The sequence below is a fragment of the Pungitius pungitius genome, chromosome 12 (assembly GCF_949316345.1).
Source record: "Pungitius pungitius chromosome 12, fPunPun2.1, whole genome shotgun sequence".
Taxonomy (NCBI): domain Eukaryota; kingdom Metazoa; phylum Chordata; class Actinopteri; order Perciformes; family Gasterosteidae; genus Pungitius; species Pungitius pungitius.
Window position 1 is genome coordinate 10,266,702 of NC_084911.1, and position 26,916 is coordinate 10,293,617.

At 44.2% G+C, this 26,916-nt stretch overlaps 4 protein-coding genes and 1 non-coding gene across 7 annotated transcripts; 4 read left to right on the plus strand and 1 right to left on the minus strand.

Moving 5' to 3' along the window:
* Nucleotides 1-133: 133 nt before the first annotated feature.
* LOC119220221 (transportin-2-like) lies at nt 134-10,190 on the plus strand. Of its 3 annotated transcripts, XM_062565969.1 has the most exons (25): nt 134-293; nt 1,692-1,791; nt 2,143-2,218; nt 2,348-2,497; nt 2,758-2,864; nt 3,503-3,636; nt 4,207-4,288; nt 4,425-4,547; nt 4,761-4,879; nt 4,970-5,030; nt 5,539-5,713; nt 5,865-6,017; nt 6,547-6,772; nt 6,869-7,040; nt 7,181-7,267; nt 7,633-7,740; nt 7,844-8,002; nt 8,083-8,170; nt 8,388-8,486; nt 8,742-8,837; nt 8,938-9,013; nt 9,191-9,290; nt 9,402-9,476; nt 9,806-9,951; nt 10,056-10,190. In XM_062565969.1, the coding sequence occupies exons 2-24, from the start codon at nt 1,693-1,695 to the stop codon at nt 9,911-9,913; spliced, it is 2,673 nt and encodes an 890-aa protein (XP_062421953.1). In that variant the 5' UTR covers nt 134-293; nt 1,692; the 3' UTR covers nt 9,914-9,951; nt 10,056-10,190. The 3 variants fall into 3 exon arrangements, with proteins under 3 accessions (XP_062421953.1, XP_062421954.1, XP_037331929.1); XM_062565970.1 differs by lacking the exon at nt 8,388-8,486; XM_037476032.2 differs by lacking the exons at nt 134-293; nt 1,692-1,791; nt 2,143-2,218; nt 2,348-2,497 and having other exon boundaries at nt 3,477-3,636.
* LOC119221158 (small nucleolar RNA SNORD41) lies at nt 1,531-1,601 on the plus strand. Its single transcript, XR_005120661.2, has one exon. It is a non-coding gene; the product is annotated as a small nucleolar RNA SNORD41 (small nucleolar RNA).
* Nucleotides 10,191-16,828: 6,638 nt separating the features above from the next.
* Nucleotides 16,829-20,483, plus strand: fbxw9 (F-box and WD repeat domain containing 9). The gene is made up of 8 exons (XM_037477059.2): nt 16,829-17,065; nt 17,151-17,377; nt 17,462-17,603; nt 17,774-18,788; nt 18,965-19,113; nt 19,192-19,395; nt 19,486-19,551; nt 19,840-20,483. Exons 2-8 carry the CDS (start codon nt 17,253-17,255, stop codon nt 19,912-19,914), a joined length of 1,776 nt encoding a protein of 591 aa, XP_037332956.2. The 5' UTR covers nt 16,829-17,065; nt 17,151-17,252; the 3' UTR covers nt 19,915-20,483.
* A 292-nt stretch (nt 20,484-20,775) lies between these two features.
* On the minus strand, nt 20,776-21,847 carry LOC119220808 (guanine nucleotide-binding protein G(I)/G(S)/G(O) subunit gamma-7-like). Its single transcript, XM_037477060.2, has 2 exons — nt 21,417-21,847; nt 20,776-21,215 (listed from the first exon to the last, which is right to left on the minus strand). Exons 1-2 carry the CDS (start codon nt 21,495-21,497, stop codon nt 21,090-21,092), a joined length of 207 nt encoding a protein of 68 aa, XP_037332957.1. The 5' UTR covers nt 21,498-21,847; the 3' UTR covers nt 20,776-21,089.
* Nucleotides 21,848-22,341: 494 nt separating this feature from the next.
* dhps (deoxyhypusine synthase) lies at nt 22,342-26,032 on the plus strand. Its single transcript, XM_037477568.2, has 10 exons — nt 22,342-22,508; nt 22,987-23,181; nt 23,473-23,628; nt 23,724-23,845; nt 24,236-24,332; nt 24,427-24,513; nt 24,703-24,808; nt 24,876-24,979; nt 25,116-25,241; nt 25,615-26,032. The coding sequence occupies exons 2-10, from the start codon at nt 22,987-22,989 to the stop codon at nt 25,708-25,710; spliced, it is 1,089 nt and encodes a 362-aa protein (XP_037333465.2). The 5' UTR covers nt 22,342-22,508; the 3' UTR covers nt 25,711-26,032.
* Nucleotides 26,033-26,916: the final 884 nt, after the last annotated feature.

Genomic DNA, 26,916 nt, shown 5'->3' on the forward strand with positions numbered 1-26,916 from the left:
TAGGCTTTCGTTCGTTATGTTTTAGGCTTAATAATAACCAACATTTATTTTTAGAAAAAAGAAAAGGGCCGTCTCATCTCGCGTTGTTAGCAAAGTGTGTCCTGGACGGAAGCCGTCATAGGTCAACTTCCATCGGCGTGCTCATTTGAACAAGAGGAACCGCTACGAAGCACGGGTGGAGAGCGGCCCAGCACGATAATTCAACTCTCAAGTCAATATTGTACGTATAGTTTTAAATAAGCGCGTTCTGAAACGTATAGACGTATTCCACATCGGTTACACCGCCTCAACCGGTAAGGGGTTCCGATTTTGCGAATATCAGGCAAGTGTCCGTTATGTAGCATTAGCCGTGCTAGTAGCGTCAGCGTTAGTCAGACATAGCTCTAACGGCTTAGCGGCTAACGGCTGTTAGCGAAACGTGTTCACCAAGTGTGCGCCTATTACTGACCCCTAACTACGTGTTAATAGCGATACAATACTTTACCGTTCGAATATGCTCTAAATCCTAAAATGATAGGCCGGTTTGGGGGCGGATTTTGATAATATATTGCGGGATTTGTCGATTTTCATGCCGGGTACATTGTGGCCATCTCCAGCCTGGTGTTGCCGTGTCGACTAGGCCCGAGCAAGAAGGGCAACTTCGGAAGCAACGCAGTAACTATGCGAAGGCATCTCAAATTATCAGTAAGCAAACCTTAAATTCAAGCGAGAACACGGGTTGAGGTGAAAGTGAATTAACCAGTCGAGTCAAAGTTACTCGATTAAAACCACACGATGTGACCGGCGAGGTTTAACGGGCGAGCCGGACATGGCGGCCCTGTTACATGGCCAACTTAATCCGTAACAACTTTTCTCACTCCACCAACCACGAAGAGTGCGATCCCTCGGGTAACCGTCGAATAGCCAGTTTCAGGTCCACGAGCAGCACCCGCCACACGGTGTAGACATTTGAACGAGAAATTAATCTGGCCTTAGAATGACGGTAATTTAGACCAGCGGACCGGGTGGGGGTAGGTAGGATTAACGCGGAGCGGCTAAACCGGGTCACAAAGATTTTTAACGGTTCACGTGTTATTTTTTTGAGGGTTCCACAAGCCGATTTTGAATTATTTGTATTCCTCGGCTCCCCCAACCGATTCAGCGTTATTTTCCCCCCTCATTGAGTTAGTCTACCCCTCGCGGCCCCCCGAGGCCGCCTCGCACCCTCACCATGTGCACCCTCACCTTCCAGTTTTATTTCCAACTCCCTCAACCACTTGGTACATTGGTTGTTTTGTCTGGATGTTATAAACTCTGCAGATGATTATCTGCGGAATTTGTAACTTCCACGTATATAACCGTATTATGAGAGGGGGGGGGGGTGGTATTTTTCTTCCAATCGAATGGTGTGTCCTTACTTTGAGGATTAGGGTAAAGTCTGGTGGTAGAGAATAGTTTAAAAATGTGTTCTTATTAGTAATTGGCAGACTAATGGGGCTTCATGCAAAGCACTATACAGTGCGTTCTTAGAAATAGCTGTTCTTGTGGACTTTGGAGGTGATGCATAAAAAACAACATCTGATTCTCATTGATGGTGTTTGTATTCATACTGTCTGATCCAGAAACCACGTTCAGATTTCTCCAATCTAGTAATCTGTTAAAAAAAAACTATGCCTAAATTGATGTGTGAATTAATTATATTTGTATTTCAGGATGGAGTGGCAGCCAGATGAACAGGGACTTCAGCAGGTCCTCCAACTGCTCAAAGACTCGCAGTCGCCCAACACAGTCACGCAGAGAGCAGTCCAACAAGTATCCTATTACACTGCAGTCAGACGACGTGCATGGTGTAGCAAGTGATGATTTATAAGACTAAATATTCTGATGAATAATTGTAACCCTAGTGCAAAGGGGATTTTCATGTGCACCATGCTAATCTATCACTACTTCACTACAGAGTTATCAAATTCTGTTGCTATCCAGTTTGAAGATTTAACTTGGTTATTTATAAACTACAATTTTTTTGTTTTGACGTTATTTTTACGTGAATCCATGTTGAGTTCTACCACCTTAATTATCTAATGAATTGATTATAACAGAGTTCCACAGTTAATTGCTTAATTTGGAAGCTCAAAGTGTAATAGTCCTTAACTGTCATGCTAGAAACTTGAACAACTCAACCAATTCCCCGACTTCAACAACTATCTCATCTTTGTTCTCACAAGACTCAAAACTGAAGGTGAGTGGATGTAGATGTGCTTTTTCTCTTAGAGGCCATTTCCTAAAAATTGCACATGCCTGGAAATGTGATTCATGATGTCTTTATACTTTCAATCGTGTACTTAGTCGCCTCCTGCTTTCTCCTCAGACGAGCCAACTCGCTCTCTGAGTGGTCTGATACTGAAGAACAATGTGAAGGCCCACTACCTGAACTTCCCCACGGCCGTCGCCGACTTCATCAAGCAGGAATGTCTCAACAACATCGGGGACCCGTCGCCGCTCATTCGCGCCACCATTGGTGAGTATGTGGGTTTGGGGCCATTGTATCAGCGTGTGGCGTTTATTACCTCTGGTGTACTGTCCGTCGCCGCGTCTACCACACCTAGCCCATTCCTATGCTCCCACCTCTGGAGATGATGCATAAAACATTAAATATACCTGAGTTCCCGTGAAGGCATTTGTATTCATACTGTCTGATCCAGACCCGCTGCACAGACTCCCAGTCTCATTGATTAGGAGTCCCTATCTGATGTTTGGGTTTCTCTCCTGCTCCTCTAGGCATCCTGATCACTACCATTTCCTCCAAAGGAGAGCTACAAACATGGCCTGAGCTGCTTCCACAGCTCTGCAACTTGCTCAACTCGGAGGACTACAACACCTGCGAGGTGTGCACCTAACCGGGCTCTTTCTGTTTTTAAAGGCATAGAAAATGTGGGTGGATAGATGTCCTCCACCATAGCAGACCCAGCTAGTAAAATTTGTACATTAATCCTGAACCGTGGAGTTGGTGGATGCAAATAATTTATTTATTTAAAAAATATTTCCATCAAGTAGCAAGGGTACAGTGATTTTGGATCATCTGTTGGTTTGTATATATTTTTAAAGGATGCAATTTTTTTTAGGGAAAACCTTTAAGCTGATGTAGGACTTATTTTCTTGACTCTGGAGATGATGAAAACACCCAGCTCATTGATTTACAATGATACACAATGTTCCTATATTTTCTGATCCAGATTTGTCCAGGCTGTTGCTCGATACTAATATTTTGATTGAATAGTCAGCTCACATTTTGGAGTCCTAAACGCACACTTGATTATATTTGCGTTCCGACAGATTTAAAAATAAAGTAAATTAAGTTTTATTCTAGGAAAAAATTTCAGCTGAATAGCTGTGTGTGTGTGTATTGCACAAGTACCTTTTTTTTGCTTCACTTTTATGTGCTGATGCAGTCTCACTCTCTCCTCTGTGTTCTTGTATGTTTGCGTTTGATTTGACAGCCTCTCTGTGTATGTCCGTGTCTCAGGGCTCATTTGGAGCACTGCAGAAGATCTGTGAGGATTCGTCGGAGCTTCTGGACAGCGATGCTCTTAACAGACCCCTCAACATTATGATTCCTAAATTCCTCCAGTTCTTCAAGCACTGCAGCCCCAAGATTAGGTACAGGAGAGAGAAAGAGGCTGATTGGGTGTCATAGTCATCTGGGTGGGATGCATGATAACGTTGAACTGACCATAACTTTCATGGTCTACTCCAGATACTCTGGGTAATGGGATTAAATTATAAATGTTTTCGCTACCATGTGTATCCCGCCTCGGTGTTACCCATTTACAATGCAAATATGCTGTTACAATTTTTTAAAAGGTGTCTTTTCACCTTTATACATTTTTTAAACTGACTGCACAAAAGATATTCTAAAAGAGGAGACTTGATAAACTTCAAGAAACATTTCTGGGTGAGCCAGTCAACGTTACAGGCATCTGGAAATGATGAAAATCCCAGCTCATTGATTTCCAATGATACCTTTTTGTTCCTATATTTTCTGATCCAGATGTGACAAGACTGTGTAGAATCCATATATTGGATTTGTGTGATCAGCTAACAATCTGTCCCAAAAATTGTTGTAACCAAAGGTGGAGCAAAGCCAGATGTTAATATAATTAAATGTGGTGTATTTATTGCAGTTCGCTAGCTCTGTTTGACTCCACTAATTTGTTTTATTCGCTGCAGGTCCCACGCCATCGCCTGTGTGAACCAGTTCATCATTGGCAGAGCCCAGGCCCTAATGGACAACATTGACACCTTCATAGAGGTGAGCTGTGAAGAATTGGCACACCAGAGAAAGTTGTCATTTTGATTAAAATAAATAAATTACCCTATTTGCCTTTTTCTTTGTGTGAATCCTCCATTAAAACGGCTTTCTTGTGATTTCTGCTTTGTCCATTCAGAGCTTGTTTGCGCTAGCAGCAGATGAGGACTCTGAGGTTCGAAAGAACGTGTGCCGAGCCCTGGTCATGTTACTGGAGGTCCGCATAGACCGCCTTATCCCCCACATGCACAGCATCATCCAGGTAAGTGTGGAAAAGAGCATGTCGACGGTGTCCTCAAGTGGACTTTTGGGTCCGCCATGCATCTGGACATGATGAAAAACCCTTCTCATTGATTTTTATGATACTTCATGTAGATCGTTTTCTGATCCAGATTTGTCGATATTGATACCACCCTTCAAAATGTTTGTTTATTGACGTTGCCCGTCTCAAACCCACTTCGCTCATCCCCTGCAGTACATGCTGCAGAGGACCCAGGACCCTGATGAGAACGTGGCACTGGAGGCGTGTGAGTTTTGGCTGACTTTAGCAGAGCAACCCGTCTGTAAGGAGATGCTGTCTGGACACCTGGTGCAGTGAGTAGCATATTGACTACTCTAGTCTCAATAGATGTTGTTTTGGCAAAATTAACCAAGACAGCCTACCCCTTCTCCCCCTTGATGTAGACTAACGCCTATATTGGTAAATGGAATGAAGTATTCGGAAATAGACATCATACTATTGAAGGTGAGCCCTTTGTTCTTTTAGTCCTCTACAATGCATCAAATATGCCGTTGTAAGCGATTGGTTTCTTTTGATCTGAATGTTCACTTCTGTGTATTTTTTTTTTCTTCATTCATTCACTTGATAAACTTAAAGAGAAATTCCCGGGTGAGCAAGTCAACATTACAGGTTAAGAACATTCTCAACCTGGTGTTGGACTTTAAAAGTTTTTCTTGGATCTGGAAATGATGAAAATCCCAGCTCATTGATATCCAATGATACCTTTTTGTTCCTATATTTTCTGATCCAGATGTGACAAGACTGTAGGATCCATGTTAGATTTGTGTGATATGGCTATCTAACATTAGATCGTCATGTTTTGACTAAATTAAATAAATCCTCTATCAAAATTCAAACCATAGAAGTGTGCATTCAAAGCCGCTGATAATGACAGGCAGATGATTTAGAACCATCCCTGAATTTTTTTTAATCTTAAGTGTGCTTGTAGTGAAGTTGTTTTTGTTTTTTCCAGGGGGATGTAGAGGAAGACGAGGCCGTACCAGATAGCGATCAGGACATCAAGCCCCGCTTCCACAAGTCCCGCACAGTCACCCTGCAGCACGAAGGAGGGGGGGAGGATGAGGAAGGCGAGGACAATGATGACGATGATGACGACGACGACGATACACTGTCGGACTGGAACCTGCGTAAGTGAATAAATGCGCTGACTGGAGGGAGGAGTGTTCTGGCGTTTAGCAGAGGACACAAAGTGGGCAAAATCGCAGTGTTGTTATATCCTGTGTGACGCACCGGGGCCGGTCAGCCAGCCTTTGACTGACTGGGATCTCTCTGCTGTAGGAAAGTGTTCGGCCGCAGCTCTGGACGTTCTCGCCAACGTGTTCCGCGACGACCTGCTGCCCCACCTCCTGCCGCTCTTGAAAGGCCTGCTCTTCCACCCCGACTGGGTCATAAAGGAGTCTGGCATCCTGGTCCTGGGGGCCATAGCAGAGGGTAAGTCTCACTGGACCGGTTGCTTCTCAGAAACTCCCCGACTTGTTGTCTGAGAATTTGTCCTTCCTTTAGTCCTAATGCTAAAAGCTGGATAAGAGTTTTTTTGTGTCTGGCTCATTTTTGTTCATAGTGTTTGATGTTAAACACTGAAGTTACATTTTAATGACCTGAGTATTTTCATTGTGAAGTTGATCTTCCTGAAGTCTGTCCCGCATCTGGAAATGATGAAAAACCCAGCTCATTGATTTCAAATGATACTTGAAGTTCCTATATTTTCTGATCCAGATTGGCATCTTAGTTTTTAGCTTTGGAAATGAACACTGTTCAAGCTTGATACAGCTGTAATGAGAGGCCATAATATTCCACTGAAATGGTTGATATACAATCCTATTCAAGAGAGGTTCAGCTAATATTGCTTTCCCTAAAGCATAGTTATGTATGGTCCTTAAAGGGGATTCATAGCCAATTGAAAGTTTCTTTAGTGGAAATCTGTGCTTTGTTTTTCTTTAACTGTCTCTCCTTGCCGTAGGCTGCATGCAGGGCATGGTGCCCTACCTGCCCGAGCTCATTCCCCACCTCATCCAGTGTCTCTGCGACAAAAAGGCCCTGGTGCGCTCAATCGCCTGCTGGACCCTGAGTCGCTACGCACATTGGGTGGTGTCTCAGCCCCCCGACTCCTACCTCAAACCCCTTATGACGGAGCTTCTCAAACGCATCCTGGATGGCAACAAGAGGGTACAAGAGGCCGCGTGCAGGTGAGCCCTTCCTCGGTGTCCTGTACGCAGTCCGCCAGAACCGTATCACTGGACCAAATGCTGACCTGCCCATTTCCTTCCTCTGTGTCCCCTCAGTGCGTTTGCCACCCTGGAGGAGGAGGCGTGCACGGAGCTGGTGCCCTACCTGAGCTTCATCCTGGACACATTGGTGTTTGCCTTCGGGAAGTACCAGCACAAGAATCTCCTCATCCTCTACGATGCCATAGGAACTCTGGCAGACTCAGTGGGCCACCACCTCAATCAGCCTGTGAGTGCCTGTGAAGTATAGAGCTGCGCTTTTAAGTTGTCCCTTTGACTTGAAAAAGGTTTGATGGTTTGTTCAGTTGACCTTGGTTAGATTTTAGCTAATGTAATGAAAATTTCACTTTTATTTCTATGGATTTTCAGGAGTACATTCAGAAGTTGATGCCCCCCCTTATTGCCAAGTGGAATGAGCTAAAAGACGAAGACAAAGATCTCTTCCCACTGCTAGAGGTAAGCAGTTGTTGTAAGCAGAACAATCTTTTCCTTTACAATGAGTCCGGCTTTAAAGTCTTATCTTGCTTCTGGATGTGATGAAAAACCCAGCTCATTGATTTACAATGATACACAATGTTCCTATAATTTCTGATCCAGACTTTTTGGGGGCAGTTGCTCGATACTAGAATATTTCACCCCTTTTAAATTGTCGGCTCACATTTTGAAGAAAACTCATTCGTTGATCAGTTATTTCTCTTTGCTGGATAAAAATAAAGAGGATTGACTGACTGCAAAGATAAAGGAATTATTTTCTCCTCGTATATTTTATTGAGCATACACAGTGCCAACTTATTACTATAATCCTTTTTTCTTTTCCCCAGTGTCTGTCGTCTGTAGCAACCGCCCTGCAGAGTGGCTTTCTGCCTTACTGTGAGCCAGTCTATCAGCGCTGTGTCACACTCGTCCAGAAGACACTAGCTCAGGCTATGGTGAGAATGCGCACACAAATACACACACAATTGCTCTGTGTGTTCGTTGATCAATTTTCAGATGCATAAGAGACGGTGACACTTCCCCGCCGTATCTTTATAGATGTACAACCAGCATCCAGACCAGTATGAGGCCCCTGACAAGGATTTCATGATTGTGGCCCTGGACCTGCTGAGCGGCCTGGCTGAGGGTTTGGGGGCTCATGTGGAACAGCTAGTGGCTCGCTCGAACATCATGACCCTGCTTTTCCAATGCATGCAGGTATGATTTCATGGATGTGAGAATAACAAAGTTTTGACTGGAAGCCGAGGTGACACTACGGGGTCCGGTTTGTGTTGCAGGATACAATGCCGGAGGTTCGACAAAGCTCCTTTGCACTGCTGGGCGATCTGACCAAGGCGTGCTTCCTCCATGTGAAACCATGCACTGGTGAGTGCTGGATCGAAGTGCAGACCGGGACGTCTTCTGCCCCCCCATCCCCCCTGGCTATCGAGCCGCTCTTGGCATCGATGGGCAATACTTGTTGTAGACATAGATTGTTCAATGTCTTTTTAATGGGAGTCTGCGAGGTTGTAAACAAATGTGTGTTGGTGCTGTCTTTCTGTTTGTGGTGTAATCATTGTGTGTGTCCGCGGCCTCCCTCCAGCTGAGTTCATGCCCATCCTCGGGCTTAACCTGAATCCGGAGTTTATCTCGGTGTGCAACAACGCCACCTGGGCCATTGGCGAGATCTCCATGCAAATGGGTGAGAAAGCAGGTCGCTCTTACTGTTGAAGTTTGGTCTGTTCTGCGTTGTCACGTGCAGTGTCTGGATATGATGAAACACCCAGCTCATTGACTCAGAATGATACATTTTGTTCCTATATATTCTGATCCAGACAAGGCACAACATGCGTGACTGATTAGACATGTGTGTGTGATCTATTCTATGTGCAATTCTGCAACTACAAAAATCTTGAGTGTCTTCATGTGAATTTGAACAGTTTTCCTGTGTTTATAGGTGCGGAGATGCAGCCGTACGTGGGCATGGTTCTGCCACACCTGGTAGAGATCATCAATCGACCAAACACACCCAAGACGCTGCTGGAGAACACAGGTACACACGTGGCCTGACTTGGAACATGCCTTTTTAAAAAAATGGCAAAGTATTAGTGGAGTTTAAGTTAATTGTTTTTCTTTTCTCTTGTTGCGTGCAGCCATCACTATTGGCAGACTGGGATATGTCTGCCCACAAGAAGTAGCCCCCCAGCTGCAGCAATTCATTAGACCATGGTGAGGTGATCATGCTGGCCTCATGACATTATACCCTTCTTACCGATTTTAATATATGGTGTCATTTATTTTGTACACTCTGGTTGCAACATATATTCATGATAAGATACAATCACAAAGCTTTTTGGCTTTGGGCCAAACTAACAACCTAAACGTTGTCATTGTGCCTCCTCTCAGGTGCACATCTCTAAGGAATATCCGTGATAACGAGGAGAAGGACTCTGCCTTCAGGGGAATCTGCGTGATGATCGGCGTGAACCCTGCAGGAGTGGTGCAGGTGCGTTCCAGCTCATTGAAAAGCGATGATACTTAGTTCCCAAATCATTTCTGATCCAGTCTCTCTTCACCCCCGCTGAGTTTCCTATTAACGAGTCCTGTCTCCGTGCAGGACTTCATCTTCTTCTGTGACGCTGTTGCCTCTTGGGTCAGCCCCAAGGACGACCTGAGAGACATGTTTTACAAGGTGGGTTTTTTCATTTAAAAGGAATATCGTATATTACTGAATGGCAGCTTGTCACACACACCCGTAGCTTATTGTCGATCATATGCTCCCTCACTGTGCAACACTTGCTCGCCTCACTCTGTGATGATCTCTTATCAGACATTCGAAACCCGACTTCATGGTGTGGATAATTATTTTTGAGTCTGAGAAGTGTGTGAAGAGCTTGCTGTTGTGTGGGGGAGCAGTTTTTCCTGAACGCAACACACAAACTATTTCAGAAATTAATTTCAGTTGGAACAAAATCTTTTTTTTCTCCGCCTCGTAATGGTTTTCTGTTCTTTTCTCCCAAGATCTTGCATGGCTTCAAGGACCAGGTTGGAGATGAGAACTGGCAACAGTTCTCTGAGCAGTTCCCCCCTCTGCTAAAGGAGCGCCTGTCGGCCTGCTACGGCGTCTAACCCTACCTGCTTGCCCACGCAGGACACCAACCTGTTAGGTATGTCCAGCACATTCCTCCCCTGAACCATTGGTATGAGCTCTAGGTGTTGCTCCTGGGATGTGTCATTTGTAATTTTCCCTTCTTGTTTGTCTCTTCCCCAGGTTAACGTAGGGGAGGGTTACTGGGGAACTCATTGCACTGCCCAGATTGTGGGGAGAAACCGGAGCTGGAGGGATGACTGGCCTTGAGAGCCTTCACTTAGCGGATGGCCTCGTTTCCCCCAGTGCCCTGTGTGTCTGAGGGAGGGAGGGAGGGAGGGAGGGGGGTGGGTATGGGAGGGTAAACTAGGGATATACATATACCTCTCGGACTAAACGCCTCACTAAATCCAACTCGCTCCAAGGTGACTTTCGCCAACGGCAGCGCAGCAATCCTAGGTAGGCGAGGACTCAAGAGGGGCTTCAAGCGGCCCTCTCCTCGATTTTTGATTATTCCGATAAGATAGCGGGCGGCTGGGAGGGATGGGGTGGGGGGTGGCTGGGAGGGGTGAGGGCGGGGTGGCAGACGGGTAGACAAACAGGAATTATCTGAACCAGCATAACGTGCCACAGTCCCAAATACCACAACGCACGCAGTCGTAGACTCGCACATGTAGACGTGTTCAAACGGGCCGACGCTGAACGGGAAACGCGCGAGACGCTTTTACTCCGTAACGAAGCGGGAAACCCGCACAGGTAGTCTGCACCTTTTTTACGGAGAAATTACACATGTATACATGGGGTCTTTTCACATTTAGCTGAAGTGATTTTCTTCCTCTCGCATCATAGGTGTCTTTTATTCCCCAACACCCTCCTCTCCCCCCCCCAATAGGGGGGTTCAGTAGGTTTGTCCTCTTAAGGCTTGACCATCGCAGTACCACGTTTCGCATGGCATTTGATCACCACTTTAGTGACGCATGTTTAAGTGTCCGTCTGGTTGCTTGCTTTGTTTCATGCATAATTATCACTACGGGGAGGCTGCCATGATTGGAAGCCGTCGGGTGCTTAGTTTGTTTGTCCGTAGTCCATCTGTCCCTTTGGTTTAAAGGTGTGTGTGTGGATCAACTACAGGTAGATTAATACAGGAATGAGCTTAACTCTGCAACCAAAGTTCAGATACTGTAGGCAGGTGGAGAATCATTTTTGCTGCTTTGTTTTAAAAGACTTTACGAAACAAACTTAATGAGCGATAAGACATCACCAAGAATGACTTGATTCTTACTGATATAAATGCACTTTTTCTTTTGTAAGAAACTTAGAATTTCAAATGTAAGAAACTGTAATAATATACTGATCTTGAGATATAGGTTTGTTGATAAGTGATTTTAGGGACTGTTAAATGGTTAGCTAAAGTAAGCATAATGCTAAATGATAAGCAATGGGGGGAATTACTAGGTAAGACTTGAGGCCTCTTAACATAGTTAATTTTATAATGTGCTCCTCCTTGAAATGGATTGAATAGGATTTGAGAGGAGCCAGACATCTTAATTGCAGTATTTTGGATCTGTAGAGTGCGCCGGTCCATATTCGTGTTCCAGTGTCGCAGTCTTTCTCTGAAGGGTTTGGTTCAGCAACGGATGCTCCTGGTCATTACGCGCTTTTCAACGAGGCTTGCTCTTTTTTTTTATTTTATTTTTTAGTAATTTTATAACTGTCATTTCGGAGGAATTCACATTTCTAAGAGCTTTATCAATGGCATTGCAACGCGCTGCTGGACTAATGAGGTACTTCTCCAGCTTTTGATCAAACTGGTGATTGCCAATGCCATACATCCGCCCGTCGACACTGTGTAGGATCTGCCTGGGAACGCACTGCGTCCGTATAGATCTCCCCTGACACGCGTTTGCTCATGTGAGAGTGGTGGTGGTTTTAGTCATCGTTAGTGGACGCTTGTAATGGAAGTGCGTATGGCTGTCGGCCAGTTGCTGTTTTACTATAGAGGTGTGTACTTGAGTACTGCTTGGATGTCATTTTGAGTATCAGCACCAGTCTGTTGGGTCACTTTAAAATTGCGGTTTTCTCTTCACCAGAAGAAAAGGTCCAGTGCTGTTTTCCTCCTGAATATCAGCTCACATCTATAGTGAAGTATTTTATAAAAAAGGAGGATTGTGTCCGTCGCCACACGGAGCGTCTTATCCAGGTTCATCAGGTAGGCCGACTTTGAGGTTTGAGCTGCGGAGAGAAGCAACTGGTGATGCTTTTCTTTTTTCTTTTCTTTCCCCACATGAATTGTTCAGAAGGATCCTGTGCCACAAATGTTTGGTCAGAAGTTGAAGTCTCACTTCTCACAATGTTAGGAGACACTCAGCTCTACAGAAATACATTTAAATGCTAGTTGGCCACTGTTTTATTTTTTTTATGCTCATGAGTTTTGGATTTTATTAATTTATTTTGTTATTTTTTTGTGCTCCATTGCACAAATTCTTCTGGACTTTAAAAGTTTTTTTTTCCTTTTATTCTTTTTGTTTAAAGAATTTGTTTTCGTTGTTTTATAGCGGACAATTTGATTATGTCAAAGACGTTGTGGTTGGACTGAAGAAGTTGGTGCATATACCTTCATTCATAACTGTTTCAATCTGATATCAAGGCTGGCAATTGAATTTGTATTTTTTTTTTTTTGCTCAACTGTGGTGCAGGTTGGATGTTATGTTTCCCATTTTAATTTAATTTTTTGTGAATAGGGGGAATAAACTTTTTTTCTATTAACCTTGAGTCTGTTTTATTGTGATCAGCTAAAAACAAATATCTATCTATTCAAGTTCAGGAATAGTGAAAACTAGTTGGGTTTTTTTCTCCATCCATGTTAGCTTTTTAACTCATGCGCCTGTTGCTTGTTGTAATGATATAAATGGGAAGCACATTTAATTTATTTGTAATGACCTCGAAGTTTAAAAATAAAGTCCTTTAAACATGGACTATTCTTAAGATTACCATGGTGACTTGTATTAAGTGGAAAGGAAAGCTCTTTAACCAGGAAGAAAACACTTCTAAACATGTGATCAGGCTGGAAAGGACAGCCTTCTTTTAGATTTTGTAAAGCCGCAAGCAGATAGTTCAAGTTAGGTACAATGATGCTGAAGCATGCATTATACCGCCAACAGCGCCTCATAAATCTGAGGCATCATTAAAACAATTTAAGCTGTTAGGACCTTTTGTTTACTTCTGTTTGCAAAGACACTTTTGAATCGGCTTTGCTGATCAACATATGCACGCTGTTGACTGACATGAGGACAACTGAGTAGAATTGTTGGAGCTGAACCTGATTCTCCAGCTTTGAAACCAGCGACCGGTCCCTCCTGTTGGGTGAGAGGTGTTTGTGGACTGAGTGACTTCACAGACCGACAGGAACTCCTCCGCCAGCGATCCATACAGTTATCATCTACCTACATAAAAGAGACCTGAATATGTCCTGCAAGTGGTTTTCTGAATGCCAGTTCAGCTTTTTTGTTTTTCACAACGACCCGTTTGGTTCTACCCATCTTAAATAGATGCATTGTATCCCTCCAGAGGGATGGAGCTGACTATGCAGTGTACGTTAATATGGCTCAGGAGTTAACGGCTGTGACTCGGGGGCCAGACCCGATGAGGCTGTGACCTGGTGGAAGATCAGACCAGAAGCCAAACTTGTGAAGGTGTTTGGAGATGCAATCTCTGAGACACATGCTGCTGTACTTGTGCTAGCCAGATGCTACTCGTTTAAAATTGGTTCCTGATTGGTCTGAATCAAAGTATTTTTACATTGTAGTTTTGTTGCTTAACTTAAAGGATGTGGATACTTCAACCACTTGAAATAGCTCTGGTAACGTGGAAGCATTAGATGGGTGAGCAGTCATTTTTGGAAATGAGCACTCGCAGTTGTATTTTTTTATTTTTTTTATTTTCAATTTTCACTATTTGACATGTATCTGCCATCATAATAATTTAACTTAATTTGGGTTTCACAGCCACTCTGGTCCTGTTAATGCCACCACAGGCAAATGATGCATACAGATGTAGATCTGCGGCCAACGAGTTAAAGCCATTCAAAGTAATGTAGCACATTTGTCACTGCAGCACCAGGCCCAGAAGTCTCTGAAAAAAGGACTGGGTCGTGGTCTGGTATAATCCTTACAAATGTGATTTTGAGTCTAGGCTTGTTACGTTCTGCCTCCCCAGGAGGGGAGTGGGGTCCACGCCACTGCCTGACGGCGTCCTGTGGCCAATAAACAGCGTGTGGTGTTGAAGGTGCAAGAAATAGCCGTGAGCTTGAAGTTGAGGTTAACAGGCTTGTTTTTATTTATAGCGCTGTTAACAGGGGAAATGAGGAAAGCTGGCGGTACCAAAGCAACGAAAAGAACAAAATGCTTCCCACCCCCTTACCTGTCCTATCTCCCAACAAAACCACAACCTAACTGGCACACTACCAAGGCGCCCTAACAAAACTTACATTGGGTGGCCCAGCCAGGTGTAGCTAGTGTTGTTAGACAGGGGAGTAACACTATGTGCAGGTATGTAAACTCCGGAGCAGGGCTAAACTACTCCTCACCCCCCCCTGTAATAAAGATAACAAAGAAACAAACAACACGTATTAATTGCATACACACTTATATCAAATCACCAGAAATACAAATATTATACCATCAACCAGCACTCACGTATACACGTATACACAACCAGAGTGCCACCCACTCAGGTGAAACAAACACAGGGGTACATATACTGACAGAAGGGCATGATGGGATTGGAGATGAGTGAAAACAGCTGAACCGGGTAACGAACGGGGGTGGAGTCAAGATGAATGGAGATCATGGATGATCAGTACCACCTGTATGCGCACACACACACACACACACACACACACACACACACACACACACACACACACACACACACACACACACACACACACACACACACACACACACACACACACACACACACACACACACACACACACACACACACACACACACACACACACACACACACACACACACACACACACACACACACAAAACAGAACACACCCACCAACCGATACACAGAACAGGGGACGTAACAAGTCTCCACTGAATATATCCATCGCCACACGGAGCGAGTACCGATGGCGTCTTATCTAGCTTCACTGATCTATGTTGAACAATTGTATTTCGCCTATCAATGTTTCCCCACAAATTTCTGCTTTTTCAAAGTTCTGTAGCAATGAGAACCAGTTGAGTTGGATTTCTCTCACCATTGTACAACATTTTTCTCCGAAAAAGAACGTCACCTTTTCAACCCATCCTGAGTTTGCAGGTGTGGTCTGACATCTCCGCAGGTTGAAATGGTGACAGGAGAATGAGCACGAAACGAAAAGGCCTGATGGCTGGTTCTGTTGCTTTGCCTGCAGTACATGATTCCTATAAATTCATAAATATACACCTTTTCAACCTGTCGCATGTAAAGATTTAAATGGGAAACTCATTTAACTTATTTGTAATGACCTCTATAATTTAATTATTTAAATAATTGAGTCCTAAAACATGGACTATTCTTTAGATTAGAATAGTGACTTGTATTAAATGGAAAGGAAGGACATTTAACCAGGAAGAAAACGCTTCTAAACGTGATCGGGTTGCAAAGAACATCTTTTTTCCTTTCGATTTTGTAAAGCTGCAAGCAAGTTAGACACAGGGCTGATCAACATATGCACGCTGTTGACTGACATGAGGACAACTAGAATTGTTGGAGCTGTTCCTGATATTGAAAGAGGCTGAACCTTATTTTCCGGCTTTGAAACCAGCGACAGGTCCCTCCTGTTGGGTGAGAGGTGTTTGTGGACTGAGTGACTTCACAGACCGACAGGAACTCCTCCGCCAGCGATCCCTACAGTTATCTACCTACATGAAAGAGACCTGAAAATGTCGCCAACCTTTTCTCCATCAATCCTTTATGGCTACTGTGAAGGGCCTTTATTGACTTTCTATGTTTCCAGCAGAAAGGATTTAATGAATTGTTAATTGTATTTTGGTATTGTAGTCTGTTTAATTACTACTGTTAATTCTGTGTCTTGTGCCTTGTGATTTTACAAAATTGAGTGTCTGTTTCAAAATTCTGCTGCAGCTGTATTCCACTTTGGAAGGTAACCAGTCCCCCTTCCACTGTGATGCCACAATAATATTTTGTAAGTATATTTACGCATTTTACTTGGGTAATATCAGAGCAGGCATATAACCTGTGCAAGTAGACATCAAGTTTTACAAAGTGTAGGAGCTATAATTTAGTTATATATTCTTTAAATATATTTTTCTTAATTGTTTGGGTAGCTGGATCAATAATTGGGTAATGCTGTGGGCACCTGGAAGTTACTTAGGGGCATAGCCAGGTGGGACCAGTGTGCACCGGGGTGACGAATACGTTTTTACCAGTTACAGCAGTGAAACGGTTAACAGTTAGACAGTGTATAGGAACTGCATATGAAAGCAGCTCATTTTATGTTATATTTTTTGGTGGAATTTTGATTAAAAATAAACAAGAAACAAGAAAACACCGCCTGGACAACACTCCTTTTCTGCGTAAAAGAAGTCGAACTAGGTGCATCAGTGGCCCTTTGATCAAGGATACGTAGGACAAATGCCCACTACACAAAGTAATATGAAAGGTTATTTATGATATGAGCATTTCGGATTTTTAAAATCCTCCCGTGGGCCAATAGATCCTTCATCCATACGCAATACGTTTTAATCATTATTCAAGTGAAACCTAAATTATTCCATCATCGCACCGAAAAAAAATCTTCAAAAGCTTTTCTGTTTAAATGTTTTTTTTTTAAACACAGACATTTAACATTAACACATCTCCATTCTCCGACGGGAGTGTATGCACCATTGTAAACGTAAACAGTAATAACAGAAACACTCAACGACAAACGATGAACTGTTTATCTACACCGGAACCGGAAGTGTTTATGTAACGTTTTGGACTTCAGCCGTTAACCAGCTGTACCGCCCGTTAAAGTTAGTATTTTCTCTCTTTGCAACGAGCGTTTAATTGAATGAACGCCAACCGCATATTTTAAAGCCACAAACAGAAGGATTGTATTTCCCGGGATAACGTTAGCTAACGTTTAACGTCTCTTCAGGCATTGTTTGTGCATAGATTCCAACGTCATCAAGGTACGTCACGTTAGCTGACGCCAAGCGAAAGGCTGACGGCGTAACGTCATAGTGTCTACCAAGTCTCATCGTGACAATATTTCAGCTTGGACGTGTAAAATACAGCCGACGATACGAAATCGAGGAATGTTCAAAGTGATGTCGGCTCCGAGTGAGTGATCGTCGCGCGCCGGGAGTGGACGACGTGATGATGTCTGAGTTTAGGGTCAACGTGCATGAACCGGAAGTGGGGAAGAACGGTGACCAGGGCGGACCGTCTCCTGACCCCGTGAAATCTCCCGGTATTGAAGCTTCTGTACCCGACCTGCGAGGGTGAGACTGTCTCACACTGAACTGGCTCTTCATATGTCACAACAATATCATATTAACGAGTCATTATCTTTACATGTGATCCAGTCTTCCGCCTGCTGGTCTCCCATCATCTGCAGACATTAGCCCCTCTGCTGAGGCCAGTGGCTTGTTGTCGTTGCCATGGGAAATGGTCACGCAAATTGCCTCACACCTTCCTGCTCAGTGTGTCATCACTGTGCTGCCAAAGGTCCGTTTCAAAGATTCTTCCTAGAATGAATTGAGAACATTTCTTTCAGCCATTTCTTTTGCTAATTTCTAAATTTTCTAAATCTCATGCTTTCTACATGTAATACTAAAATAATACTTTTAGGCATGTGCATTCCATAATAAACATTTCCTACTTCCTACTCTGTTTAGGTCTGTCATGCATTGGGTAATGTGGGTAAGGACATCACTGCTTGGCAGCTTCGGGCACACAGACTGATAGGATCAAGAATTGGTTTCCCAGTTGGGCCCAAGGAGAACTTTGACTGGCCGTCTGCTTGCCTGGAGATGGAGCAGCTCATAACCTGCTGGACAGGCCAAGCGCAAGTTGTTGCCATACAGACCAAAGAGGATGAGGAGGCAAGGGAAAAAGTGAGACTGCAGGAAAGGGCGGGGCTTTACGAGGAGCCCCTTGCAGGGGGACAGGAAGATGGTAGAGAGGGTGGGGTAGAACGGGTGGGAGTGGTAGCGCAGGAGGCTGCGAATGGCGCCGACGAAGGAATGGATTTGGCAATGGAAGGTGAGGATGACGACACGCAGCCTAATGTAGGCGGGGACCAACTGGCAAGATTAAGAGAGGGGTTGGAAGGAAGAGGGATTGATGATGCAGATGCCCTAATGGAAGAAGAAAGGGACCACATGATGGTATTTGGGGCTAATGAAGGGCAAGATGGTGCTGTACATCACCAAGCAAACCCCAGGAATAGGGGAAATGCAAGACAATTAGAAATGGAGGAACGTCAACCCCTCAGAAGCCCGAGCCCGACCCCAGCGCTGGAGTGCATCACCCTTCCTTCAGACCACATTGCCCCGGTCAACTCGGTCCTCCTCGTTGGTGGAGAGGGGGCAGTTTGTGCCACAGGCTCTCGAGACTGGAACGTCAAACTGTGGGATCTACAGACGAGCGCTGGCGGCACACTGCTGCACACGTTGGGAGGACGGGGGGACTTCAGCACTCATCGGGGCTGGGTCTGGTGCCTGGCATCTCAGGGCCCGCTGTTGGCTTCGGGGGGCTTCGACAGCACGGTGAGGCTGTGGGACCTACAGGCTGGTGGGGCCGAGAGAGGCCTGATCAAGTCCGGGGCCGCCGTCCACTGCTTGTCCTTTCAGACCGACGTATTGCTGGCTGGAACGTTTGACCGAAGGATCAGCATGTATGACACCAGAGGTGAGGGTGATTGGAACGTCATCTGCATCTCAATTCAATAACCGAGTTTGCAGTTTAACAGATTTGACGCATGACCTCGCTTTTAAATCCCATTTCTTTTTGACAGCAGTTCGCCAAATTTGGAAGACCAATCTGTTGGCTTCTAAAGGTTGTTCATGACCTGTCTTTGTCTACAGCTGCTGAACCCCTGGTGAAAAGCCTCCGTCTCCACGGTAACGCCGTAATGTGCCTCGCTGCGGATGACAAGTACATCATCTCTGGGAGTAAAGACTGCACCGTGGTGGTCTACGACCGGAGGGCAGCCAAGGGCTTGAAGAAAATCCGGGTACCCGCGAGCACACAAGCTTGTTGTGACGCTCATCCCGTTTTGTTGACTAACTCCGACATACCCTTTTGTTTCTAGCTGAGCTCATATCTGCTGTCTATGAGCTACAGTGGTTCTGAAGTGTGGGGGGGAGACAACAGCGGCATGCTCCACTCCTTTTCAATGCAGGCGGGGACTTTGAAGCCTCTGTCCCAGTTTGACGTGGGACACACGGCTCTGGTCACCGGCATCCACCGGTCCGCTGGAAGCCTCTACACCGGCTCGTCCGACCGCACTGTCAAGGTAGGACGAGGGTGGTCCTCTTTGAGTTAGTTGCACTCACTCTGCCGCAGAACAGTCTTGTCTAGCTGTGATTTAATGTCTGTATTGCAGGTACATATCCCTTGTGCTCCTCCGAGGACACTTTGCACGCTGCGTCACCTTGCAGGAGTTAATGGGGTTAGTGCTTTGTACCACTATGTTCACCCTTTTAAAGCTGATATTGTACATTGAACTACACCCAGATTCGTTTTTATTTTACTGGCCATCTAACTTTTATGAGCAAATGAACAACATGAATTTGAAATGGGGAATACAATTTGAGCTTAAGTACAGTCATTTTTAAAACCGTATAAGATGTCTGTGTTTTTCTAAGTTAACTAAACCAGGCTCACTCTCATTTCTCATTTTCTATTTTTTTCTGCCCGTGTCTCCACCCTGCTCCACCGGTCTGCCCTCAACTGTCAGCTGAGTGTGGAGGCTGGAGTCCTTGCCGTAGCTCCAGGGGACGTGAACGTGGATATCTGGCGGCCCAGAAAATGAAAGACCAAGACCTGAAGCATTTGGAAGTACAAAAAAAAACACTTTGCAGGCTGTCCAACTGCAAAAAGACACAGTTGAGTCTTATGTGTTACAACTGGACAAAAAACTGCTTTTATTTTCTGCACTAACAAACCATTGCATCTGTAAAAATCCTTATTATATTTAGGTTGTGATGTTGCAAAATTCCTGATAGAGGTGAAGCGCTAAGATTCAGGTCTCCTGTGAAGGCTCAGCAAAAAGCCCTCAAGCCTTTTGTTTTTTTTAATACCATGTTAGATCGTGTTAAGATATTCCTTTACAAACATAAAGAACCCATAATTAAACACAGTAAATGTGTTTAGCGGAAACTTTCTCTCATATCAAGATACAGGTTTGAAAACGTTTGTTCCTTCTCTTTTAATTGTCCAAACAGTGTGGAAAATAGTTTACAGCAATTACATGCTTGCAAATTCACTGACATTGGCTACTGACATTGTACTTAAGGCATTACTTACTTTATGTAGTAAAATACTTGTATCTGAACCCTGTGTGGCACACCAATTGTAACTAAAGCTGTTTATTTGAACACACCTCCTCAGTGCGTATCAATATCGTGTGTGTGTGTGTGTGTGTGTGTGTGTGTGTGTGTGTGTGTGTGGGGAGTTTGTGTTTGTTAAAAACAACAATTTAATTGCTTGGATTAATTTAACTATGACACACCATACCTGGCAAAACACGTTGAAAGCCTCCTCCCACAAAAGTGGTCCTTAAATAGCTGGAGAATCTAGCTTCTGATTTCTCAGCTGAATGGGTTCGCCGCCCTGAGGGGAGATATCATCAATCATCTCGATGTTTTGACAAAGCTGCTGTTAAAATGTCAAAGTTTACTTCAGTCAGGTGACTCAAGTAATGCCTTACGATCAGAAGGTTGAAATCAAACCCTCTTACAAAATGTATTTTGTCATGTAAAGAAGCAACGTAAAACAAAGCCTTTCAATGTAACAACAACAACTTTGTAAAAAGGCAAACAATTCATTTCTTCCTCAACTATGTTTTTGAATAGAAGGCGTTAAGCAAGGCAGAAGCACTATCTCAGTGGTAGGCAGAAGACAAATGGCCTCTCTAAGAACTTTATATTTCTCTTTGGGTCGTACGCCCGGAGGAGGTGTCCGTGTCCTCGGCCCGTCTCAGGAACGTCACAGCAGCACGCAGCTCTTCTTATCTTTGAAAGGATTGGACGAGGCTGCGATGCCGGCGAGCAGCGGGTCATGGCGCCTTTGCTCCTGGCAGTACCGGACCAAGTCCGCTGCAGTCAGCGAGATCTGCTGGGACAGAAGGTGGAGTGGGTGGCTTTGATGATATAATCATGTAAATCACTATGTGATATTTGGATGTTAATAAGAAGACGTATAGCGGGTCGCTACTAGACCCTTTCAAACAACTCGTGTAATGTCTTGATGTTCAGTTACCTGAGGAAGCTGCAGCAGGCATGCAGTAAACAGATTATTGAAATTCTTACATACCTTTACTCGCTCCTTGTCCGCTTCCACCCGAAGTTGATCCACCAGCTTTTGGACCTGAATAACACTGTTGCTGCTGCACATCTTTCCTGACTTTGCCTTCGGTATAAAGACTCAACAAAGGGCATGCCACGTTGACTCAATATCCATCGAAACCAAAAGGAGCAGCAGTTATTTGGCCAAATCCAAAAGAGTCAGAGAGGCACCTGCCTTTGCTTTCACCTCTGCACCCTGTTTTATCCTCTGGTGGGGGTAGTTCAAAGGCTCTGTGATATAAAAGGTCATACAGCTCAGTTCGGGAAATGTCACAAACAGCACACACTACTTCACACAGCCACGGCTGATGAAAAGATGATTGGCTTTCTGCTTCACATATGCTATCTGCCCTAAAGCCACACTGTGTGCCTGCTTTTTACAAAAGGCTGCTGGCTTTGTAAATCAAAAGGTGTTTATGCAATAATAGAATGGTGGCCCTTCATCATGTCAATGGCTGCTTGTAAAAATAAATATGTAAAAGTAAAGAAACAATATTATTATTACTTTTTATTTATTTGATAAATGTGTTTCTGTGTCCTTTGTAGACACCAAATGTGCTTTAAACCGTTTTTTTAAAACAGTCGGCTATTGTTGACTTTAGAGGGGCTTTTTCCAGCTCAATAAAGAAATGCATAATAATCTAAAGGTGTGACTAAAACCATCCCTCACAAGGATAAATAAATAATAAATAAATGTAGTACAATCCTGGGTACTTATTTTCCAGGTTAACTAAACTTAAATGCGAAATATCAAGAAAGGTATAAAAAATGAAAAAGAAAAAAGTATCAAGAACTAACTTAAAATCTAGTTAACTAACGACATGTGTTCACTTACTTATGATAAGACAAACTGTTCGCGTGTATAATCAGAAACTAGTGTGCAGCCCTCAGGCTGGCCCTGTTTGTCCCTTGGCGCTTTCCGTTGAGGCAACCTGTTTGGCTGGAAAGACGACCCATGCGTCTCTGACAGTGATGCAAGTCTTCAGTTGGTGTGTTTATTGTGCCCGTTAACAGCCTACTACTCTACAAGCATCACACACACCAGCAGACGTCGTTTCAGGTAGGTGAATTTAGTTTCTTTAAATGTTTAACCGAAACTAAAGTCAGCGAAAAAAGACAACTCACAGTTAGCTCGTCTGCTAGCTAGCTAACAACATAACACATTGCCCGAATCGAGGGTGAAATAAGCATCTCAGTCTTTGATACATTTGCAAAAAATGAATGAAAATATGTTTCCACGTTGTCATTATTGTTTATTTTCTGTTATTAAAGGTAATAATTAAATAAATTCAGCCGATGGGCAAGTTAACACTAACGTTATAACACGTTACAATGTTGTTTGATTCCTTGCTAAGATCTTTGCGCTATTGTTTAACGTAAGTTGGCAACGTTACTTAAGTGTTTTCTGCAAACTCTGTTATTGCATTACTTGTAATATATAAATGTTCAGTCCGAGCAGACAGAGATGAAACCTGGTTACTTGCTTAAGCAGTGATAACCTCCTCACTAACGTGTTGTTTATCGCCGTTGCGGTATAGATGGCGGACCACCGCATGACCGTTGCCATGGAGGCGGTCCTCAAGGCAAGCGGCGACCTCCCGGAGGGCACGCCAAAGATCAAAGGCTACGACTTCAACCAGGGGGTGGATCTGCAGGCCCTGCTGGATTCTTACATGACCACCGGCTTCCAGGCCAGCAGCTTGGGTTTGGCCATTCAGGAGATTAACCTCATGGTGAGAAGAGCCGTGTAGCCAAAGGTGGCCTCACGAAAAATACACATTACCTCAGTCACCATGCCGTCAGTTGGTGTTTCATTTGCCCCGGTATTGAGATTTTTGTCTGTGTGATCTTATTCCCACCCCCAATTATATGGAATGTAATCTTGAAACAACGCCCTTGTTGCTCTGAAGAATGCTCTACAAGACTCTACATGTCACTGTCATCTTTACCTTAAGGGTCTGTGCATAAAACAATAACGAAACCAATAACAATTCCATCCATGTCTACTGTCTCCACACACGCAGATAGAGAAGCGCCTTGAGCCTGTGGACGAGGGTGAGGGTAAAGACTCGGAGGACCACCGCAGCAAGTCGGGCTGCACCATCTTCTTGGGTTACACTTCAAACCTCATCAGCTCTGGAGTCCGAGAGAGCATCCGCTACCTGGTGGAGCACAAAATGGTACACGTTGATAACGTTTTTGTGAATGTAGTTACATCATAGGTAAAATCTCAAACCATCACCAGGGAGACTAGAGTATCGTCACGTTGTCTTAGGTGGACGTTATCGTGAGCACAGCTGGAGGCATAGAGGAGGATTTAATCAAGTGTCTGGCTCACACATACTTGGGAGAATTCAGCCTGGCCGGCAAGGATCTCCGCCAGATGGGCATCAACAGGTCGGCATCTTCTGTCACAATGCGTCTCTCAACTTCACATTCTCGAAAACAATGCTGTTTAGGGTGCAGCAGGAGCATGTGCACAATTAATGTAGACAGCATGCAGCGGTAGCTATACTATCGACTTAGAGTAAAAATAAGTGGTTTAGTCTTGACTCCTGAGGTCAAAATGCAGTACTGTCGCTGAGGTGGAACTTTGCATTATGTAATTGTTGACATATCTGTCAATAGAGGAAGTGTGGTGTACTTATAACAACAAAGGCCATCATACTCCTCTTTAGAAGTACCAGCTTATGTGTCAGATTCCTTTTGTTGTTTATTTACGTTGGGTCCACCCATCGATCCACTTCATCTCTCCATCCTCCTCCTCCTCCTCTGTGTTGGATGTAGGATAGGGAACCTGTTGGTGCCCAATGACAACTACTGTAAGTTTGAAGACTGGCTGATGCCCATCCTCGACCAGCTGCTGCTGGAGCAGAACACTCAGGTGAGTCTCTGGTAAGAGTCGGGCACTCCTCGACGAAAGAAATCTCTGCTTTTATAATATCTTCTACATCATATTTGACTTTTCTTTTTTTCAGGGCACCCGTTGGACTCCCTCCAAAATGATCCATCGGCTCGGCAAGGAAATCAATAATACTGAATCTGTCTGCTACTGGGCCTACAAGGTGAGTCCTGTTTTTCATTGGTAATGTATTATATCTTAAGGGATCCCCAAAGGTCATCACCCAAAATGAAAATATTTGAAACCTGGCTTATGATTAGGCTGGAAAACCCAGATGTAACTGTTGATATGACTTTTTATTCTCCTTATCCATCCTACAGGACTGGATTATTGTATTATTTTCTGTTTTCAGAATAACATTCCAGTGTTCAGTCCCGCCCTGACGGACGGCTCTCTGGGTGACATGCTCTACTTCCACTCTTACAAGAGCCCCGGCCTGGTCTTGGACATAGTCGAAGGTAAAAGCAGCATGGAAAGATCTCCCCATGTCTGTGCTGCAGCTCATGAATGTGGACTTTCTTTCAGATATTCGCAGGATTAACAGCCAGGCAGTGTTTGCCAAAAGGACGGGAATGATCATCCTCGGGGGAGGGCTGATCAAACACCACATATGCAACGCTAATCTGATGGTAACTATGGGGTCTTTTTTTTAACTTTATAGATCTCATCGTGACATCAGCTTTAAATAAGATATTGCAAATAAATTTTGTTTATCATCAGTGTTGGAAGGTAACTGCATTTACTTCCCCCCCTGTCTCCTTTCAGAGAAATGGCGCAAACCACGCGGTTTTTGTGAACACTGGTCAGGAGTTTGATGGCTCTGACTCTGGAGCCAGACCCGACGAGGCCGTATCTTGGGGCAAGATTAGATCAGAAGCCAAACCTGTGAAGGTACCGATTTGATCCAGAAATGTTCTAGCAGATATTTATAAAAATAGGCAAAGCATCTCTGATGAGCATTCACCTCCATTCATGAAACCTACAGCCGATATGTTTTCTATTTGAATACATTTTATGGGGTGACAACGTGGTTGGAAATAATTTCATTGCACATCAGAATCAACCTTTTGAAGCGGCAGAAAAAAAGATGTTTGTGCCCACGTTTGGCCTCAAGGTGGCAGTGTCTGCACAGAGTTTAATCTGAGGCCCAAGAGCAGGCATCAATGCAAAGGCGTGAATGCGGAAAGCAGGCGCAGGCACATCGGTTTAGCGTAATAAGTGTGTAACGCATCACAAACACGACCGCTCCGTCCTTTGTCCCCAGGTGTACGCGGACGCCTCTTTAGTCTTTCCTCTGATTGTGGCGCAGACCTTCGCTCGCCACGCCGACAAGCTGACCGCCGGCCGGCAAGCGGATTAAAAGTGCGCCCCGTCGGATGCTGCATCGCTCCTCTCACTCTTTCCCCTTTCGAAAGCATAGCAAAAATATAAGTTGACCTTTTAAAAATTTCTGGTGAAAATCTGTGATTAGGATTTGGCCAAATTGTGGTGGAGGAGGGGGGTTTCCTGTTGTAATGCTTTCCATAACAATATTTATTTTTAGATAGTACCATGCTGTTGCATGAACCAAAGGGGCTGTATCACGTTTAACCGAGTGTGTGTGTGTGTGTGTGTTTGTGAATGTTTGGGTATGTGGGAATAAATAATAAAATGAAACAGTCTTAACAGTTTTAGCCTTGATTTATTTCAGATGAGCTGCGTGGCAAGCCAATGGAAGTCTGTGTGACTCGATCACATCCTAACTTAATATTTTCTCCCAATTACAGTCTTTGTGCAGGAGGTCTGTGTGACAGAGGCTCAAGGGGTCCACAATGTGACACTTAGTTTCACATGACTGTGTTTGTGTGTTGTATAAAAAGGACAATCAAAGCCGCATCACAGAGCACACGTGATCGTTGAATGAAATATAATAGTTTGAGTCAGTTACATTTGGAAGATAGAAACTCCAGAAAGTGTTGCTAGCGCCACTTTACTAGATACACTTTTACAATCAATTGCAGTTTAAAACAAACTGTTCTGCCATAAAATCTACTTGTCATGAAGGTTAGCGTTTGGTGATCGGGGAAATGCTTGAATTTTTATGAGCTCGTGTTTACTAAAGGCAATCTTTTTAGGGACACTGAGTGCATTTGACGATTTTGTAACCGTTAAATGTTACAACCAGAGACTCCGACATCTTTCTGTATGCTCTGTTTCAGCGTCCGACCTTTTGAAACATATCTGTCTTTAAATAAACAAAGCACTCTGTTACCAGACTATTACAAATTGTGAGGAAAGTTCTAAGCTTCTCATTCACGTGTACATGTGGTGGCAGAGTAGCTCGGCCCTAAATCCGCCGAGGGCTTAAGCGCTGTCTGGCGAGACCTGGTGAGGCTTGTAAGAGCATCAGAACCGCGGTTAGTGCTCACTCGCTGGGTGGGACGTTCGTTGGGCTTCTTCCCCATCTGCTTTCTTCAGCAGAATTTAAGATTCATAATGCAGTGCTGTGATGAAGCCATTTCCCATCCAATACATCAGGCTGCTATTGTGGGAGTAGATGTTTCCTCTGGCTAATCACTGCTCCCAC